Source organism: Oncorhynchus tshawytscha, unplaced genomic scaffold (genome assembly GCF_018296145.1).
Source record: "Oncorhynchus tshawytscha isolate Ot180627B unplaced genomic scaffold, Otsh_v2.0 Un_contig_3918_pilon_pilon, whole genome shotgun sequence".
Classification (NCBI taxonomy): Eukaryota; Metazoa; Chordata; class Actinopteri; order Salmoniformes; family Salmonidae; genus Oncorhynchus; species Oncorhynchus tshawytscha.
In genome coordinates this window covers 92,643-114,582 of record NW_024609424.1, presented here as the reverse complement: position 1 = coordinate 114,582, position 21,940 = coordinate 92,643, and the positions used below count along the sequence as shown (strand labels likewise).

Sequence of the window (21,940 nt, the reverse complement as noted above, 5' to 3'; positions counted from 1 at the left end):
ACATTGAGAGGTTACATCCCTCTATCTGCACTCCACAGCATTCAGAGAGGTTACATCCCTCTATCTGCCCTCCACAGCATTCAGAGGTTACATCCCTCTGTCTGCCCTCCACAGCATTCAGAGGTTACATCCCTCACTCTGCCCTCCACAGCATTCAGAGGTTACATCCCTCACTCTGCCCTCCACAGCATCCAGAGAGGTTACATCCCTCACTCTGCCCTCCACAGCATTCAGAGATTACATCCCTCACTCTGCCCTCCACTCCAGACACAGTGCTTCTACCCCACCAACACCACTACCAACCCCCTGTCCATCCACCCCAGACACAGTGATTCTACCCCACTACTACCAACCCCCTCTCCCTCCACCCCAGACACAGTGATTCTACCCACACCACTACCAACCCCCTCTCCCTCCACCCCAGACACAGTGCTTCTACCCCACCACTACCAACCCCCTCTCCCTCCACCCCAGACACAGTGATTGTACCCCACCACTACCAACCCCCTCTCCCTCCACCCCAGACACAGTGATTCTACCCCACCACTACCATCCCCCTCTCCCTCCACCCCAGACACAGTGATTGTACCCCACCCCTACCAACGCCCCTCTCCCCCCCCCAGACACAGTGATTCTACCCCACCAACACCACTACCAACCCCCTCTCCCTCCACCCCAGACACAGTGATTCTACCCCACCAACACCACTACCAACCCCCCTCTCCCTCCACCCCAGACACAGTGATTCCCCCACCAACACCACTACCAACCCCCTCTCCCTCCACCCCAGACACAGTGATTCTACCCCACCACTACCAACCCCCTCCCTCCACCCCAGACACAGTGATTGTACCCCACCCCTACCAACCCCCCTCTCCCTCCACCCCAGACACAGTGACTCAGCAGAGATCCAGAATAACACCATCCCCTGTAGTCAGAGCAGCCCAGGCTGAGGGAGGGTTGACAGGGATAATACCCAGAGGAAGGCTGGGATTTACTGTAATATGAACAGAAATGATCCAGAGAATGATGAAACATGGTGTAATGTATTTATTAAACCTTTATTTAAAGGACCAGTGCAGTCAAAAATGTGATTTTCCTGTGTTTTATATATATATTTCCACACTATGATGTTGGAATAATACTGTGAAATTGTGAAAATGATGATAAAGCCATGTTAGTGTAAGAGCTGTTTGAACAGACAGTCTGTTTTGGTGGGGTGGAGTTTTGGCCTGCCTGATGACATCACCAGTTAATAGACCAACAAGAAAGAGCGTTCCAAACCTCTCTGCCAATAAGAGATGGAAGGGCAGGGTAGCCTAGTGGTTAGAGTGTTGGACTAGTAATCGGAAGGTTGCAAGTTCAAATCCCTGAGCTGACAAGGTACAAATCAGTCGTTCTGCCCCCCAGGCAGTTAACCCACTGTTCCTAGGCTGTCATTGAAAATAAGAATTTGTTCTTAACTGACTTGCCTAGTCAAATAAAAATAACAGTTAGATTTCAGTTTACTCAGACAGTCCAGCAAAGTTCTTGTTTGAGAAATTGCTCTTTGCTAAGAAGCTATTTTTGTTTCTTGTTGACCATTTTAATTGAAAACAAGCACAATAAGGTTAACATTTTTTTACCCAGAAATTATTTGAAATTGAGATAAAAACCTTTAACCATGTGGGTTGAGATAAAACCGTATTTTTCAAGAGACACCTGGACCAAGACAGCAGCAGCAACACATCCGTTTCAGACAGTAATACTTGCTGCTGTGTAGCCTGGCAGGTGGATTAAGTGTTACGAAACCACCTTGGTTGACTAGGAAAGACACTCAGGGTTTCACTGATCATGACATTCAACTCATACTGATGGAAAACTCACCGATTCCTCTTCCTGAATCATATGAACCAGATTGTCCAGGACAGGGGCCAGATTTCTGAGAAACAAAGAGAACCGGAAAGGAGGTTTATAAAGACTAAAAACAATGACAATATGGAGATACAAAGGTGTGTAACCGTATGTGTGTTTGGTAAGGGATGTGTTGTGTGTTTGGTAAGGGATGTGTTGTGTGTTTGGTAAGGGATGTGTTGTGTGAATGCTTCCATCTCCAGCCAGACAGTAAGGATATTGGTCCTGACCCAGCCTGACCCAGCCCTCCCCAGTGCTGACCCAGCCCTCCCCCAGTGCTGACCCAGCCCTCCCCCAGTGCTGACCCAGCCCTCCCCCAGTGCTGACCCAGCCCTCCCCAGTGCTGACCAGCCCTCCCCCAGTGCTGACCCAGCCAGTGCTGAACCAGCCCGCCCCCATCGTACTTGGACTTGATGTTGTTGAAGTTCTTCCCCAGTGAGAGATGTCGGATGGATCGGTTCTTGGCCAGCCACACCAGCAGAGTGGACAGGTCAGAGTCCAGACCTGGAGGAAACACAAACCAATCATCTAAAAAGGCATTTTGGGAGCCAAAGCAGTAACACACCCGATTCAACCAATCAGCTAATCACAGTCTTTAAATAAATCATTATATTAGTCGAGTCAGCTGCACTACTGGGTTGATTGGGCTGGAGGAAAATTCTACAGCCAGACACCCACACAACCCTTAATACCCAGCCACCCACACAACCCTATATACCCAGCCACCCACACAACCCTATATACCCAGCCAGCCACACAACCCTATATACCCAGCCACCCACACAACCCTATATACCCAGCCAGCCACACAACCCTATATACCCAGCCAGCCACACAACCCTTATACCCAGCCACCCACACAACCCTATATACCCAGCCACCCACACAACCCTTTATACCCAGCCACCCACACAACCCTATACACCCAGCCACCCACACAACCCTATATACCCAGCCACCCACACAACCCTTTATACCCAGCCACCCACAAACCCTTTATACCCAGCCACCCAGACAACCCTATATACCCAGCCTCCCACACAACTACACCCAGCCTCCCACATAACCCTATATACCAGCAGCACCCACACAACCCTATATACCCAGCCACCCACACAACCCTTTATACCCAGCCACCCACACAACCCTATACACCCAGCCACCCTCACAACCCTATACACCCAGCCAGCCACACAACCCTATATACCCAGCCACCCACAAAACCCTTTATACCCAGCCACCCAGACAACCCTATATACCCAGCCTCCCACACAACTACACCCAGCCTCCCACATAACCCTATATACCCAGCCACCCACACAACCCTATATACCCAGCCACCCACACAACTACACCCAGCCTCCCACACAACCCTATATACCCAGCCACCCACACAACTACACCCAGCCACCCACACAACCCTTTATACCCAGCCACCCACACAACCCTATATACCAGCCACCCACACAACCCTATATACCCAGCCACCCACACAACCCTATATACCCAGCAACCCAGCCACCCACACAACCCTATATACCCAGCCACCCAAACACCCACACAACCCAATATACCCAGCCACCCTCACAACTACACCCAGTCACCCACACAACCCTTTATACCCAGCCACACACACAACCCTACACCCAGCCACCCACACAACCCTATATACCCAGCCACCCACACAACCCTATATACCCAGCCATCCACACAACCCTTTATTCCCAGCCACCCACACAACCCTATACACCCAGCCAACCACACAACCCTATATACCCAGCCACCAACACAACCCTATATACCCAGCCACCCACACAACCCTATATTCCCAGCCACCCACACAACCCTTTATACCCAGCCACCCACACAACCCTTTATACCCAGCCACCCACACAACCCTATATACCCAGCCACCCACACAACCCTTTACACCCAGCCACCCACACAACCCTATATACCCAGCCACCCACACAACTACACCCAGCCACCCACACAACCCTTTATACCCAGCCACCCACACAACCCTATATACCCAGCCATCCACACAACTACACCCAGCCACCCACACAACCCTTTATACCCAGCCACCCACACAACCCTATATACCCAGCCTCCCACACAACTACACCCAGCCTCCCACATAACCCAATATACCCAGGCACCCACACAACCCTATATACCCAGCCAGCCACACAACCCTATATACCCAGCCAGCCACACAACCCTATATACCCAGCCACCCACACAACCCTATATACCCAGCCAGCCACACAACCCTTTATACCCAGCCACCCACACAACCCTATATACCCAGCCACCCACACAATCCTATATACCCAGCCACCCACACAACCCTTTATACCCAGCCACCCACACAACCCTATATACCCAGCCACCCACACAACCCTATATACCCAGCCACCCACACAACCCTTATACCCAGCCACCCACAAACCCTTTATACCCAGCCACCCAGACAACCCTATATACCCAGCCTCCCACACAACTACACCCAGCCTCCCACATAACCCTATATACCCAGCCACCCACACAACCCTATATACCCAGCCACCCACACAACCCTTTATACCCAGCCACCCACACAACCCTATACACCCAGCCACCCTCACAACCCTATACACCCAGCCAGCCACACAACCCTATATACCCAGCCACCCACAAAACCCTTTATACCCAGCCACCCAGACAACCCTATATACCCAGCCTCCCACACAACTACACCCAGCCTCCCACATAACCCTATATACCCAGCCACCCACACAACCCTATATACCCAGCCACCCACACAACTACACCCAGCCTCCCACACAACCCTATATACCCAGCCACCCACACAACTACACCCAGCCACCCACACAACCCTTTATACCCAGCCACCCACACAACCCTATATACTCAGCCACCCACACAACCCTATATACCCAGCCACCCACACAACCCTATATACCCAGCAACCCAGCCACCCACACAACCCTATATACCCAGCCACCCAAACACCCACACAACCCAATATACCCAGCCACCCTCACAACTACACCCAGTCACCCACAACCCTTTATACCCAGCCACACACACAACTACACCCAGCCACCCACACAACCCTATATACCCAGCCACCTACACAACCCTATATACCCAGCCATCCACACAACCCTTTATTCCCAGCCACCCACACAACCCTATACACCCAGCCAACCAACCCTACAACCCTATATACCCAGCCACCCACACAACCCTATATACCCAGCCACCCACACAACCCTATATACCCAGCCACCCACACAACCCTTTATACCCAGCCACCCACACAACCCTTTATACCCAGCCACCCACACAACCCTATATACCCAGCCACCCACACAACCCTTTACACCCAGCCACCCACACAACCCTATATACCCAGCCACCCACACAACCCTATACACCCAGCCACCCACACAACCCTTTATACCCAGCCACCCACACAACCCTATATACCCAGCCATCCACACAACTACACCCAGCCACCCACACAACCCTTTATACCCAGCCACCCACACAACCCTTTATACCAGCCACCCACACAACCCTATATACCCAGCCTCCCACACAACTACACCCAGCCTCCCACAAACCCAATATACCCAGGCACCCACACAACCCTATATACCCAGCCACCCACACAACCCTTTACACCCAGCCACCCACACAACCCTATATACCCAGCCACCCACACAACTACCCCAGCCACTCACACAACCCTTTATACCCAGCCACCCACACAACCCTATATACCCAGCCACCCACAACTACACCCAGCCACCCACACAACCCTTTATACCCAGCCACCCACACAACCCTTTATACCCAGCCACCCACACAACCCTATATACCCAGCCTCCCACACAACCCTATACACCCAGCCTCCCACATAACCCAATATACCCAGCCACCCACACAACCCTATATACCCAGCCACCCACACAACCCTATATACCCAGCCACCCACACAACCCTATATACCCAGCCACCCACACAACCCTATATACCCAGCCACCCACACAACCCTATACACCCAGCCACCCACACAACCCTTTACACCCAGCCACCCACACAACCCTATATACCCAGCCACCCACACAACTACACCCAGCCACCCACACAACCCTTTATACCCAGCCACCCACACAACCCTATATACCCAGCCATCCACACAACCCTTTATACCCAGCCACCCACACAACCCTTTATACCCAGCCACCCACACAACCCTATATACCCAGCCTCCCACACAACTACACCCAGACACCCACACAACCCTATATACCCAGCCACCCACACAACCCTATACACCCAGCCACCCACACAACCCTATACACCCAGCCACCCACACAACCCTATACACCCAGCCACCCACACAACCCTATACACCCAGCCACCCACACAACCCTATATACCCAGCCACCCACACAACCCTATATACCCAGCCACCCACACAACCCTATATACCCAGCCACCCACACAACCCTATATACCCAGCCACCCACACAACCCTATACACCCAGCCACCCACACAACCCTATATACCCAGCCACCCACACAACCCCATACACCCAGCCAACCGCACAACCCTATATACCCAGCCACCCACACAACCCTATATACCCAGCCACCCACACAACCCTATATACCCAGCCAACCGCACAACCCTATACACCCAGCCAACCGCACAACCCTATATACCCAGCCACCCACACAACCCTATACACCCAGCCAACCGCACAACCCTATATACCCAGCCACCCACACAACCCTATATACCCAGCCACTCACACAACCCTTCGGACACCCCTGCTTTAAATTGGATAAACTGCATTCCCTTGTCTTGTTTTACCGTTGTCAGAGATATCCAGACTGGAGATGTTGTCTTTGCATTATAGATATAGAGAAGCTAGATATAGTCTTACTGTTGTCAGAGATACCCAGACTGGAGATGTCTTAACATTATAGATATAGAGAAGCTAGATATAGTCTTACCGTTGTCAGAGATATCCAGACTGGAGATGTTGGGGAGCTCAGCGATGCATCCCTCCAGGATCTGTGACCCCCCAGACCTGAGCTGTCAATAGAGAGACAAGATGAGATATGAGAAACAGAACAGCAGCGTCCCTAGGGCTGGGATAACAATAGATGTAGATACAGAACAGCAGCGTCCCTAGGGCTGGGATAACAATAGATGTAGATACAGAACAGCAGCGTCCCTAGGGCTGGGATAACAATAGATGTAGATACAGAACAGCAGCTACCCTAGCTGGAATTATTGCCAGGGGTTATCAGTTGTTAGTCAGGGTAATACTTACACAGTGACCAAGCTTAGAGCAGCAATAGGGGGAGAGAACAACACACATCAGAGATATACAGGGACCAGTAGCTAGCTATTAGAGGGAACAACAACACACATCAGAGATATACAGGGACCAATAGCTAGCTATTAGAGAGAACAACAACACACATCAGAGATATACAGGGACCAGTAGCTAGCTATTAGAGGGAACAACACACATCAGAGACATACAGGGACCAGTAGCTAGCTATTAGAGGGAACAACAACACACATCAGAGACATACAGGGACCAGTAGCTAGCTATTAGAGAGAACAACAACACACATCAGAGATATACAGGGACCAGTAGCTAGCTATTAGAGGGAACAACACACATCAGAGACATACAGGGACCAGTAGCTAGCTATTAGAGGGAACAACAACACACATCAGAGATATACAGGGACCAGTAGCTAGCTATTAGAGGGAACAACACACATCAGAGACATACAGGGACCAGTAGCTAGCTATTAGAGGGAACAACAACACACATCAGAGACATACAGGGACCAGTAGCTAGCTATTAGAGGGAACAACAACACACATCAGAGATATACAGGGACCAGTAGCTAGCTATTAGAGATCAACAACAAGACACATCAGAGATATACAGGGACCAGTAGCTAGCTATTAGAGGGAACAACACACATCAGAGATATACAGGGACCAGTAGCTAGCTATTAGAGGGAACAACAACACATCAGAGATATACAGGGACCAGTAGCTAGCTATTAGAGGGAACAACAACACACATCAGAGATATACAGGGACCAGTAGCTAGCTATTAGAGGGAACAACAAGACACATCAGAGACATACAGGGACCAGTAGCTAGCTATTAGAGGAACAACAACAAGACACATCAGAGACATACAGGGACCAGTAGCTAGCTATTAGAGGGAACAACACACATCAGAGATATACAGGGACCAGTAGCTAGCTATTAGAGGGAACAACACACATCAGAGATATACAGGGACCAGTAGCTAGCTATTAGAGGGAACAACACACATCAGAGATATACAGGGACCAGTAGCTAGCTATTAGAGGGAACAACAACACACATCAGAGATATACAGGGACCAGTAGCTAGCTATTAGAGGGAACAACACACATCAGAGACATACAGGGACCAGTAGCTAGCTATTAGAGAGAACAACACACATCAGAGACATAGGGACCAGTAGCTAGCTACTAGAGGGAACAACAACACACATCAGAGATATACAGGGACCAGTAGCTAGCTATTAGAGAGAACAACACACATCAGAGATATACAGGGACCAGTAGCTAGCTATTAGAGGAACAACAACACATCAGAGATATACAGGGACCAGTAGCTAGCTATTAGAGAGAACAACACACAAGAGATATACAGGGACCAGTAGCTATCAACAGAGATATACAGGGACCAGTAGCTAGCTATTAGAGGGAACAACACACATCAGAGATATACAGGGACCAGTAGCTAGCTATTAGAGGGAACAACAACACATCAGAGATAAACAGGGACCAGTAGCTAGCTATTAGAGGGAACAACAACACATCAGAGATATACAGGGACCAGTAGCTAGCTATTAGAGGGAACAACAACAAGACACATCAGAGATATACAGGGACCAGTAGCTAGCTATTAGAGAGAACAACAACAAGACACATCAGAGACATACAGGGACCAGTAGCTAGCTATTAGAGAGAACAACAACAAGACACATCAGAGACATACAGGGACCAGTAGCTAGCTATTAGAGGAACAACACACATCAGAGATATACAGGGACCAGTAGCTAGAGACATACAGGGACCAGTAGCTAGCTATTAGAGAGAACAACAACAAGACACATCAGAGATATACAGGGACCAGTAGCTAGCTATTAGAGGGAACAACAACACACATCAGAGATATACAGGGACCAGTAGCTAGCTATTAGAGGGAACAACAACACATCAGAGATAAACAGGGACCAGTAGCTAGCTATTAGAGAGAACAACAACACATCAGAGATATACAGGGACCAGTAGCTAGCTATTAGAGAACAACAACAACACATCAGAGATATACAGGAACCAGTAGCTAGCTATTAGAGGGAACAATCCTCTGGCTAGATCATCCACATACAATTAGACAAGAGTATTTATTACAAATGGCACCCTATTTCCTATGTAGTGCACTACTTTTGACCAGGACCTATTGGGTTCTGGTCAAAAGTAGTGCACTTACATAGGGAATAGGGTGCATTTGGGAATCAGACAAGAACACATAGTACTGTAGCACACAGTGAGACTGCTTCAAACCAATGGTTCATTATTACACCCACAAAGACTGAAAGGCAAGAGATAATGTAGTAGCTCAGCAGCGGTTTAAAATGTGAAATTATTTTGCTAACTGTGGTTCCTGCTGCAGTGGTATTCAATGAATCTGTGGAAAGACATCTTTAGTAGATTAGGGCATGAGGGTGAGAGAGAGAGAGTGAGTGTGTGTGTGTGTGTGTTTTCTGTGCATGCGTGTGTGTGAGTGAGTGCGTGACATAATTAGCCATTTCTATTCAATCTCCTTCCTGTTCCTCTCTTCTCTCTCTCTCGCTTCGCCAAGTGATCCATTATATAGAGTTATAGTAGACTCATCAGGTATATTTGGAGAGGAGGAAGCTATAACAACAGACAGAGCTATGGGATGTTCACTCCAAAACTATCAAGGCCAAAGCTAGTGCACATTTTAGAATTCTTAAACTGACAAAGAACATTCAGATAAACGTCACATATCTGGACCAGAACATTCAGATAAACGTCACATATCTGGACCAGAACATTCAGATAAATGTCATATCTGGACCAGAACATTCAGATAAACATCACAAATCTGGACCAGAACATTCAGATAAATGTCACATATCTGGACCAGAACATTCAGATAAACGTCACATATCTGGACCAGAACATTCAGATAAACGTCACATATCTGGACCAGAACATTCAGATAAACGTCACATATCCAGACCAGAACATTCAGATAAATGTCACATATCTGGACCAGAACATTCAGATAAACGTCACATATCCAGACCAGAACATTCAGATAAACGTCACATATCCAGACCAGAACATTCAGATAAATGTCACATATCCGGACCAGAACATTCAGATAAGTCACATATCTGGACCAGAACATTCAGATAAATGTCACATATCCAGACCAGAACATTCAGATAAATGTCACATATCCAGACCAGAACATTCAGCGAAATGTCACATATCTGGACCAGAACAAGAGGTGGATTCTTGCTTTAGCAGATCTGCTAATGTTTTTAATGTTACATATTAGCACATATAGTACTATAGTGAAGAGGTCATTGACGTATAGGACTATAGTGAAGAGGTCATTGACATATAGTACTATAGTGAAGAGGTCATTGACATATAGTACTATAGTGAAGAGGTCATTGACATATAGTACTATAGTGAAGAGGTCATTGACATATAGGACTTTAGTGAAGAGGTCATTGATGTATAGGACTATAGTGAAGAGGTCATTGACATATAGTACTATAGTGAAGAGGTCATTGATGTATAGGACTATAGTGAAGGGTCATTGAATATATAGGACTATAGTGAAGGGGTCATTAATATATATAGTACTATAGTGAAGAGGTCATTGACATATAGGACTATAGTGAAGAGGTCATTGACATATAGGACTATAGTGAAGAGGTCATTGACATATAGGACTATAGTGAAGAGGTCATTGACATATAGTACTATAGTGAAGAGGTCATTGACATACAGTACTATAGTGAAAAGGTCATTGACATATAGGACTATAGTGAAGAGGTCATTGACATATAGGACTATAGTGAAGAGGGCATTGACATACAGTACTATAGTGAAGAGGTCATTGACATACAGTACTATAGTGAAGAGGTCATTGATGTATAGGACTATAGTGAAGAGGTCATTGACATATAGGACTATAGTGAAGAGGTCATTGACATATAGGACTATAGTGAAGAGGTCATTGACATACAGTACTATAGTGAAGAGGTCATTGATGTATAGGACTATAGTGAAGAGGTCATTGACATATAGGACTATAGTGAAGAGGTCATTGATGTATAGGACTATAGTGAAGAGGTCATTGACATATAGGTATAGTGAAGAGGTCATTGATGTATAGGACTATAGTGAAGAGGTCATTGACATACAGTACTATAGTGAAGAGGTCATTGATGTATAGGACTATAGTGAAGAGGTCATTGATGTATAGGACTATAGTGAAGAGGTCATTGACATATAGGACTATAGTGAAGAGGTCATTGACATATAGTACTATAGTGAAGAGGTCATTGATGTATAGGACTATAGTGAAGAGGTCATTGATGTATAGGACTATAGTGAAGAGGTCATTGACATATAGGACTATAGTGAAGAGGTCATTGACATACAGTACTATAGTGAAGAGGTCATTGATGTATAGGACTATAGTGAAGAGGTCATTGATGTATAGGACTATAGTGAAGAGGTCATTGATGTATAGGACTATAGTGAAGAGGTCATTGACATATAGGACTATAGTGAAGAGGTCATTGATGTATAGTACATCATTGATGATAAAAAAACAACTTAAACACTTTTCCTCTGTCGTTATCTCACGCTGACTAATAAAGTTGTCTTTCATTCTATTTCCACAACTGAAAAGCTAAATACATCGTGTTTACATGTCTTGCTAAAGGGCCTAAAAACAATAATCTTCGTTCTTTGACAAAACAGAGTAATTTTATAGATCTGTGAGAAGGTGGAGGGAATTCTCTCTCTGTGTTCTTACCTCACAGCAGTTGAGGTCTAACGACACTTCCTGTGGCCTCTCTGTGTTCTTACCTCACAGCAGCTGAGGTCTAACGACACTTCCTGTAACCTCTCTGTGTTCTTACCTCACAGCAGCTGAGGTCTAACGACACTTCCTGTAGCTTCTCTGTGTTCTTACCTCACCGCAGCTGAGGTCTAACAACACTTCCTGTAGCCTCTCTGTGTTCTTACCTCACAGCAGCTGAGGTCTAACGACACTTCCTGTAACCTCTCTGTGTTCTTACCTCACAGCAGCTGAGGTCTAACGACACTTCCTGTAACCTCTCTGTGTTCTTACCTCACAGCAGCTGAGGTCTAACAACACTTCCTGTAGCCTCTCTGTGTTCTTACCTCACAGCAGCTGAGGTCTAACGACACTTCCTGTAACCTCTCTGTGTTCTTACCTCACAACAGCTGAGGTCTAACGACACTTCCTGTAACCTCTCTGTGTTCTTACCTCACAACAGCTGAGGTCTAACAACACTTCCTGTAGCCTCTCTGTGTTCTTACCTCACAGCAGCTGAGGTCTAATGACACTTCCTGTAGCCTCTCTGTGTTCTTACCTCACAGCAGCTGAGGTCTAACGACACTTCCTTGATGTTGGGGTTACTGGCCAGACCGAGCAGAAGAGCTCTGCAAGGAAGACAACAATATTGTTTAATACATTTCAGGCAGACTCACTGTTGGTTAGGTTTATAATAGAGACTAACAATGAAGAATACTATCTTACAGGATGAAGAATCCAGTCTAGTTTATGAGATGAAGAATCCAGTCTAGTTTATGGGATGAAGAATCCAGTCTAGTTTATGGGATGAAGAATCCAGTCTAGTTTATGAGATGAATAATCCAGTCTAGTTTATGGGATGAAGAATCCAGTCTAGTTTATGGAATGAAGAATCCAGTCTAGTTTATGAGATGAATAATCCAGTCTAGTTTATGGGATGAAGAATCCAGTCTAGTTTATGGAATGAAGAATCCAGTCTAGTTTATGGAATGAAGAATCCAGTCTAGTTTATGAGATGAATAATCCAGTCTAGTTTATGGGATGAAGAATCCAGTCTAGTTTATGGAATGAAGAATCCAGTCTAGTTTATGGAATGAAGAATCCAGTCTAGTTTATGGGATGAAGAATCCAGTCTAGTTTATGGGATGAAGAATCCAGTCTAGTTTATGGAATGAAGAATCCAGTCTAGTTTATGAGATGAATAATCCAGTCTAGTTTATGAGATGAATAATCCAGTCTAGTTTATGGGATGAAGAATCCAGTCTAGTTTATGGAATGAAGAATCCAGTCTAGTTTATGGAATGAAGAATCCAGTCTAGTTTATGAGATGAATAATCCAGTCTAGTTTATGGGATGCTGAGAGAGTGAAATAGACACTGAGTGTACAAAACATTAGGAACAGCTGCTCTTTCCCTGACATAGACTGACCAGGTGAATCCAGGTGAAAGTCACGTGTTAAATCCACTTCAGTCAGAGTAAACGAAGGGGATGAGACAGGTCAGAGAAGGTTTTATAAGAGTTGAGATAATTGAGACATGGATGGTTTGTCACATGGGATGACGCTGGAGAGACGAAGCAGGTACAGGGATTAAAACATTTAATAAATAACGGACATGGAACGAGACAGGAACAGCGTCAGCAAACAGGAAACACAAACAAAAGACAATCAAAGCAGAAGTGGGGAACAGAGCTGGGGAACTGATACATATAGGGGAGGTAATAACAGGTGATGCGTGAGACCAGGTGAGTCCAATACCGCTGATGGGCGTGACGAGGGAAGGCAGGTGTGCGTAATGGATGATAGGAGAGCGTGATGCAGGGCAGCCTGGCGCCCTGGGGGGGTGACATTGTTTATGTGTTCAGAGGGTGAATGGGCAAGACAAAAGCTTAAAGTGACTTTGAACAGGGAGTGGTCCATAGGTGCCAGACGCGTCAAGAACTGCTGGGTTTTTCACGCTCAACAGTTTCCCGTGTGTATCGAGAATGGTCCACCACCCAAAGGACATCCCAGCCAACTTGACACGACTGTGGGAAGCATTAGAGTCAAAATGGGCCAGCATCCCTGTGGAACGCTTTTGACACCTTGTAGTCCATGCCTGACGAATTGAGGCTGTTCTGAGGGCAAAAGGGGGTGCAACTCAATATTAGGAAGGTGTTCTCTATTGTAGCTCTATTTCCTATTAGGAAAAATATATATATTGGAGGGGAGCGTAAGAGAGAGAAGAGACACAGAGAGAGAAAGAAGGAGATGAGAGAGGGAAAGTGAGAAGGAGGGACAGAAGAGATTGAGACAGAGGGGGGGAGAGAAGAACTGAGAGATTGAGACAGAGGGAGGAGAGAAAGACGGAGACAGAGAAAGACAGAGAGAGATGAGAGAAAGACAGAGAGAGGAGAGAAAGACAGAGACAGAGGAGAGAAAGACAGAGAGGAGAGAAAAACAGAGACAGAGAAAGACAGAGACAGAGAAAGACAGAGACAGAGGAGAGAAAGACAGAGAGATGAGAGAAAGACGGAGAGATCAGAGAAAGACAGAGAGGAGAGAAAGACAGAGAGAGGAGAGAAAGACAGGGTCAGAGGAGAGAAAGACAGAGAGAGGAGAGAAAGACAGAGAGAGGAGAGAAAGACAGAGAGAGGAGAGAAAGACAGAGACAGAGAAAGACAAAGACAGACAGAGACAGAGAAAGACAAAGACAGAGAAAGATAAAGACAGACAGAGACAGACAGAGAAAGACAGAAACATGGTTAGTTTGCTCACTTCAAGGCCTCTGGAGGGAGTTTGGTTCCTGAAAGGTTGATGCAGCTGAGGGCCACGGCGCTGCTGAAGAAGTGCTTGAAGGATGGAGGCACATCTTTGCCTTTCCTGGAGACAAACAGAAGAGAGGATAGTAAGCCCAGGCAAGAGACGATACCTGAGAGGCCATAGTATAGTAGCCTTGTGAACCACAGTGGAACGCTGCTCTCCGTTTCCTTTCACTTGCAGTGAAACAGAATGTGACCAATCAGGATGTGCTGAACGAGGCCAATAGTGTAGTATACAGGGAATACTGTCACAGCTAGGAGATGTTAGGAGAGAAACCCAGTAGTCCTGATATGGCTACATTATTATGGTGTATATAAACCCAGTAGCCCTGATATGGCTACATTATTATGGTGTATATAAACCCAGTAGCCCTGATATGGCTACATTATTATGGTGTATATAAACCCAGTAGCTCTGATATGGCTACATTATTATGGTGTATATAAACCCAGTAGCTCTGATATGGTTACATTATTATGGTGTATATAAACCCAGTAGGCCTGATATGGACACAGTCTTCATTATTATGGTGTATATAAACCCAGTAGCCCTGATATGGCTACATTATTATGGTGTATATAAACCCAGTAGTCCTGATATGGAAACAGTCTTCATTATTATGGTGTATATAAACCCAGTAGCCCTGATATGGACACAGTCTTCATTATTATGGTGTGTATAAACCCAGTAGGCCTGATATGGCTACATTATTATGGTGTATATAAACCCAGTAGCCCTGATATGGCTACATTATTATGGTGTATATAAACCCAGTAGCCCTGATATGGCTACATTATTATGGTGTATATAAACCCAGTAGCCCTGATATGGCTACATTATTATGGTGTATATAAACCCAGTAGCCCTGATATGGTTACATTATTATGGTGTATATAAACCCAGTAGCCCTGATATGGACACAGTCTTCCTTATTATGGTGTATATAAACCCAGTAGCCCTGATATTATGGATATAAACAGTCTTATGGAAACAGTCTTCATTATTATGGTGTATATAAACCCAGTAGCCCTGATATGGACACAGTCTTCCTTATTATGGTGTATATAAACCCAGTAGCAATGATATGGCTACATTATTATGGTGTATATAAACCCAGTAGGCCTGATATGGCTACATTATTATGGTGTATATAAACCCAGTAGGCCTGATATGGCTACATTATTATGGTGTATATAAACCCAGTATAATTCTTTTTTATAAAACACAGCAGCTTGTCCTCCGCTCCCACACCCTCCCTTATAGGCTAGCTCTGTCCCCAGAGAGACTGTGATAGGCTATCTCTGTCCCCAGAGAGACTGTGATAGGCTAGCTCTGTCCCCAGAAAGACTGTGATAGGCTAGCTCTGTCTCCAGAGAGACTGTGATAGGCTAGCTCTGTCCCCAGAAAGACTGTGATAGGCTATCTCTGTCCCCAGAGAGACTGTGATAGGCTAGCTCTGTCTCCAGAGAGACTGTGATAGGCTAGCTCTGTCCCCAGAAAGACTGTGATAGGCTAGCTCTGTCCCCAGAGAGACTGTGATAGGCTAGCTCTGTCCCCAGAGAGACTGTGATAGGCTATCTCTGTCCCCAGAGAGACTGTGATAGGCTAGCTCTGTCCCCAGAGAGACTGTGATAGGCTAGCTCTGTCCCCAGAGAGACTGTGATAGGCTATCTCTGTCCCCAGAGAGACTGTGATAGGCTAGCTCTGTCCCCCAGAGAGACTGTGATAGGTTAGCTCTGTCCCCAGAGAGACTGTGATAGGCTAGCTCTGTCCCCAGAGAGACTGTGATAGGCTAGCTCTGTCCCCAGAGAGACTGTGATAGGCTAGCTCTGTCTCCAGAGAGACTGTGATAGGCTAGCTCTGTCTCCAGAGAGACTGTGATAGGCTAGCTCTGTCCCCAGAGAGACTGTGATAGGCTTGCTCTGTCCACAGAGAGACACTGTGATAGGCTAGCTCTGTCCACAGAGAGACACTGTGATGGATAATGATGTGAAGAGACACTGTGATGGGGTAATGATGTGAGAGACTGTGATGGGGTAATGATGTGAGAGGCTGTGATGGGGTAATGATGTGAGAGGCTGTGATGGGGTAATGATGTGAGAGACTGACGGGCTAATGAGGAGAGACACTGTGATGGGGTAATGATGTGAGAGACTGACGGGTAATGATGTGAGAGACTGTGACGGGGTAATGATGTGAGAGACTGATGGGGTAATGATGTGAGAGGCTGTGATGGGGTAATGATGTGAGAGACTGTGATGGGGTAATGATGTGAGGAGAGACTGTGATGGGGTAATGATGTGAGAGACTGTGATGGGGTAATGATGTGAAGAGAGACACTGTGATGGGGTAATGATGTGAAGAGAGACACTGTGACGGGGTAATGATGTGAGGAGAGACTGTGATGGGGTAATGATGTGAGGAGAGACACTGTGATGGGTAATGATGTGAGAGGCTGTGATGGGGTAATGATGTGAGAGACTGACGGGGTAATGATGTGAGGAGAGACACTGATGGGTTAATGATGTGAGGAGAGACACTGTGACGGGGTAATGATGTGAAGAGAGACACTGTGATGGGGTAATGATGTGAGGAGAGACACTGTGATTAGGTAATGATGTGAAGAGAGACACTGTGACGGGGTAATGATGTGAGGAGAGACTGTGATGGGGTAATGATGTGAGGAGAGACTGTGATGGGGTAATGATGTGAGAGGCTGTGATGGGGTAATGATGTGAGAGACTGACGGGGTAATGATGTGAGGAGAGACTGATGGGGTAATGATGTGAGAGGCTGTGATGGGGTAATGATGTGAGAGGCTGTGATGGGGTAATGATGTGAGAGACTGTGATGGGGTAATGATGTGAGAGACTGTGATGGGGTAATGATGTGAGAGGCTGTGATGGGGTAATGATGTGAGAGGCTGTGATGGGGTAATGATGTGATGGGGTAATGTGATGGGGTAATGATGTGAGGAGAGACTGATGGGTAATATAGATTTAAACAAACAAACATCTCTATCCTTGAACCATTACCCACTACTACTGTAGTCAATCTGACTGATCTGCAGAGGGTACTCTGTCTACAAATCAATCTCCAGGTGTTTGACAAATAAGAGTTAGAACACTGAGAATAGAACACTGAGAATAGAACACTGAGAATAGAACACTGAGAATAGAACACTGAGAACAGAACACTGAGAATAGAACACTGAGAATAGAACACTGAGAATAGAACACTGAGAATAGAACACTGAGAATAGAACACTGAGAACAGAACACTGAGAATAGAACACTGAGAATAGAACACTGAGAATAGAACACTGAATAATGGTTCTAACATGCACTGTACATCATTAGAGATGTCCGATATGTTCTGTTCAGTTCAGGGAGGACAGGATGTTGTTTCACAGTAGTCATATGGTCTGTTCAGTTCAGTGAGGACAGGATGTAGTTTCACAGTAATCATATGGTCTGTTCAGTTCAGTGAGGACAGGATGTAGTTTCACAGTAATCATATGGTCTGTTCAGTTCAGTGAGGACAGGATGTAGTTTCACAGTAATCCTTTTCTGGTTACCATGCCTCTATTTCCCCCAATCTAGAGAGAAGCCTTCCAACCCATTGAACCTGACACTGATATCAATACACTAACATCAACAAGGGCAGTCCAGGCTGACATTACATTCAGCAGAGCAGAGTCAGAGTTTTACTGTGCTGCCTGACCTCAGTGACCCCTAAAGAGTGATGCATCAGGGGTCAAATGTCAGGGGTCAAATGTCAGCTGACGGATGGCCATCATCATGAAGCCCAAGGAATTGACTCTTCTCCTCCTGTAATTTGGAGATTGAAAATTGCTCACAGGACTATTCTAACCAAAGTTGACTGTTTCCTTAACTTTGGAAGTATATATATATATATATATATATATATATATATCAGGTTAATTCAAGGAACTGACTGGCTAAGCAACCATGCCAAATGTTCTGTTCCCCTGTCTGTGAGAGCAGAGCGGTGGGCCTTTCAGTGTAGGGGGCTGTGAAGTGGATAGACATCTCAGTGTTGTGAGTTCCAAGGGTGTGAAAAGAGCTCTGTCCCAGGATCAGCTTGTGAATGTATGAGCGACAGAGAGAGTGAAAAGAGCTCTGTCCCAGGATCAGCTTGTGAATGTATGAAAAGACAGGATCAGAATTTAAGAGAGACAGAGAGAGAGTGAAAAGAGCTCTGTCCCAGGATCAGCTTGTGAATGTATGAGAGACAGAGAGAGGTGAAAAGAGCTCTGTCCCAGGATCAGCTTGTGAATGTATGACAGACAGAGAGAGGTGAAAAGAGCTCTGTCCCAGGATCAGCTTGTGAATTTAAGAGAGACAGAGAGAGAGGTGAAAAGAGCTCTGTCCCAGGATCAGCTTGTGAATGTATGAGAGACAGAGAGAGGTGAAAAGAGCTGTGTCCCAGGATCAGCTTGTGAATTTAAGAGACAGAGAGAGGTGAGAGAGGAATTTGAGAGACAGAGAGAGGTGAAAAGAGCTCTGTCCCAGGATCAGCTTGTGAATTTAAGAGAGACAGAGAGAGGTGAAAAGAGCTCTGTCCCAGGATCAGCTTGTGAATTTAAGAGAGACAGAGAGGTGAAAAGAGCTCTGTCCCAGGATCAGCTTGTGAATGTATGAGAGACAGAGAGAGGTGAAAAGAGCTCTGTCCCAGGATCAGCTTGTGAATCTATGAGAGACAGAGAGGTGAAAAGAGCTCTGTCCCAGGATCAGCTTGTGAATGTATGAGAGACAGAGAGAGAGGTGAAAACTGCAGCGGAGGCAGAAACAGGAATGGCAGATTGTTGATGTGTGTGAGACAGAGAGAGAGATAGATAGTTAATTTTTATTGTTTATTTCACTTTATATATTCACTTTATATATTATCTACCTCCCTTGCTTTGGCAATGTTAACACATGTTTCCCATGCCAATAAAGCCCTTGAATTGAATTGAATTGATAGAGAGAGAGAGATGGAAACTGCATGGGAGGCAGAAACAGGATTGGCAGATTGTTGGTGTGTACACACCCTAGGGCTGGGTGAGTGACAAGGATGGAGGGAGGAGGAGGGAGAGAGGGATGAATAATTTATTTATATATTTTTAAACTCTTATTTTATCAGTTAATTTGACTGAGAACACATTTACAGCAACGACCTGGGGAATAGTTACAGAGGAGAGGAGATGAATGAGCCAATTGTAAACTGGGGATTATTAGGTGACCATGATGGTATGAAGGCCAGATTGGGAATTTAGCCAGGACACCGGGGTGAACACCCCTACTCTTACAATATGTGCCATGGGATCTTTAGTGACCACAGAGAGCCAGGACACCGGGGTGAACACCCCTACTCTTACAATATGTGCCATGGGATCTTTAGTGACCACAGAGAGCCAGGACACCGGGGTGAACACCCCTACTCTTACAATATGTGCCATGGGATCTTTAGTGACCACAGAGAGCCAGGACACCGGGGTTAACACCCCTACTCTTACAATAAGTGCCATGGGATCTTTAGTGACCACAGAGAGTCAGGACACCTGTTTAACGTCCCATCCGAAAGACAGCACCCTACACAGGGCAATGTCCCCAATCACTGCCCTGGGGTAATGGGATACATATTTATTTTTTTAGACCAGAGGAAAGAGTGCCTCCTACTGACCCTCCAACACCACTTCCAGCAGCATCTGGTCTCCCATCCAGGGACTGACCAGGACCAACCCTTCTTAGCTTCAGAAGCAAGCCAGCAGTGGTATGCAGGGTGGTATGCTGCTGGCATGGGATAGAGGGAGGATGGATAGCCGTTTTGCTAAGGCATTAAAAACTGTTACCGCATAACGCCTGCATTCAGATCATTCTCTTCCTGCTACACAAATCAGGAAGTTGAACCAATCCTTATTGGATGACGTAAGGTTCCTTGATAACAGTCATCGCTGTTAGGGACACCTCTGATTGGCTGATCAGGGTTGTAACCACTCCTGGTTACCTGTAAACCCTGCCTTTGACTCACATGATGAGGGTAAAGTGCAGGTCAGAGGGTAAAGTGCAGGTCAGAGGGTAAAGCTGAGTACAGATCAGTACTGTAACATTCATCTCTCTGGTGTTCAGCTCTGTTGGATCCACAACATTTTGAATTTACATGGTAAGAGAGAGAGAGAGATTAGGAGGACGTATCATCATCAGAACTGTCATCTCCGTGTGTAGCTTCACTGTTGGGTGGATATTGTGGACGTAGGACTGTATTTCAGTGGATTACTTTCTCTTGAAAAGAGGAAATTGTCGAGAGAAACTGAACGTATTCTTCAGAAGCTGTTACAGAACAGGGAGTGGCACTGTGTGAGAAAATGGCCTCCAAACTTTCTCTTCCCGAGGAGGATTTCTCATGTCCCTGTCTGCTGTAGCAGCTTCAGCTGTGTCTGAAGTAGAAGAGAGGGGGGTCAGAGAGCTTCAGCTGGGTCTGAGGTAGAAGAGAGGGGGGTCAGAGAGCTTCAGCTGGGTCTGGGGTAGAAGAGAGGAGTCAGAGAGCTTCAGCTGCGTCTGGGGTAGAAGAGAGGGGTCAGAGAGCTTCAGCTGTGTCTGAAGTAGAAGAGAGGGGGTCAGAGAGCTTCAGCTGGGTCTGAGGTAGAAGAGAGGAGTCAGAGAGCTTCAGCTGGGTCTGAGGTAGAAGAGAGGAGTCAGAGAGCTTCAGCTGGGTCTGAGGTAGAAGAGAGGAGTCAGAGAGCTTCAGCTGGGTCTGAGGTAGAAGAGAGGGGTCAGAGAGCTTCAGCTGGGTCTGAGGTAGAAGAGAGGGGGTCAGAGAGCTTCAGCTGGGTCTGAGGTAGAAGAGAGGGGTCAGAGAGCTTCAGCTGGGCCTGAGGTAGAAGAGAGGGGTCAGAGAGCTTCAGCTGGGCCTGAGGTAGAAGAGAGGGGTCAGAGAGCTTCAGCTGGGTCTGAGGTAGAAGAGAGGAGTCAGAGAGCTTCAGCTGGGTCTGAGGTAGAAGAGGGGAGTCAGAGAGTTTC

General features: G+C 46.3%; 1 protein-coding gene across 1 annotated transcript in view; it reads right to left on the bottom strand.

Annotated features, from left to right (window-relative positions):
• LOC112241707 (F-actin-uncapping protein LRRC16A) overlaps positions 1-21,940 on the bottom strand; it is a gene marked incomplete at its 5' end in the record, with an annotated part of 149,015 nt that overhangs the window by 42,793 nt on the left and 84,282 nt on the right. The window contains 5 exon segments of the mRNA XM_042315244.1: positions 1,867-1,921; positions 2,298-2,397; positions 6,931-7,012; positions 12,678-12,747; positions 14,874-14,978. Of these exon segments, the coding sequence (XP_042171178.1) occupies positions 1,867-1,921; positions 2,298-2,397; positions 6,931-7,012; positions 12,678-12,747; positions 14,874-14,978 (412 nt within the window).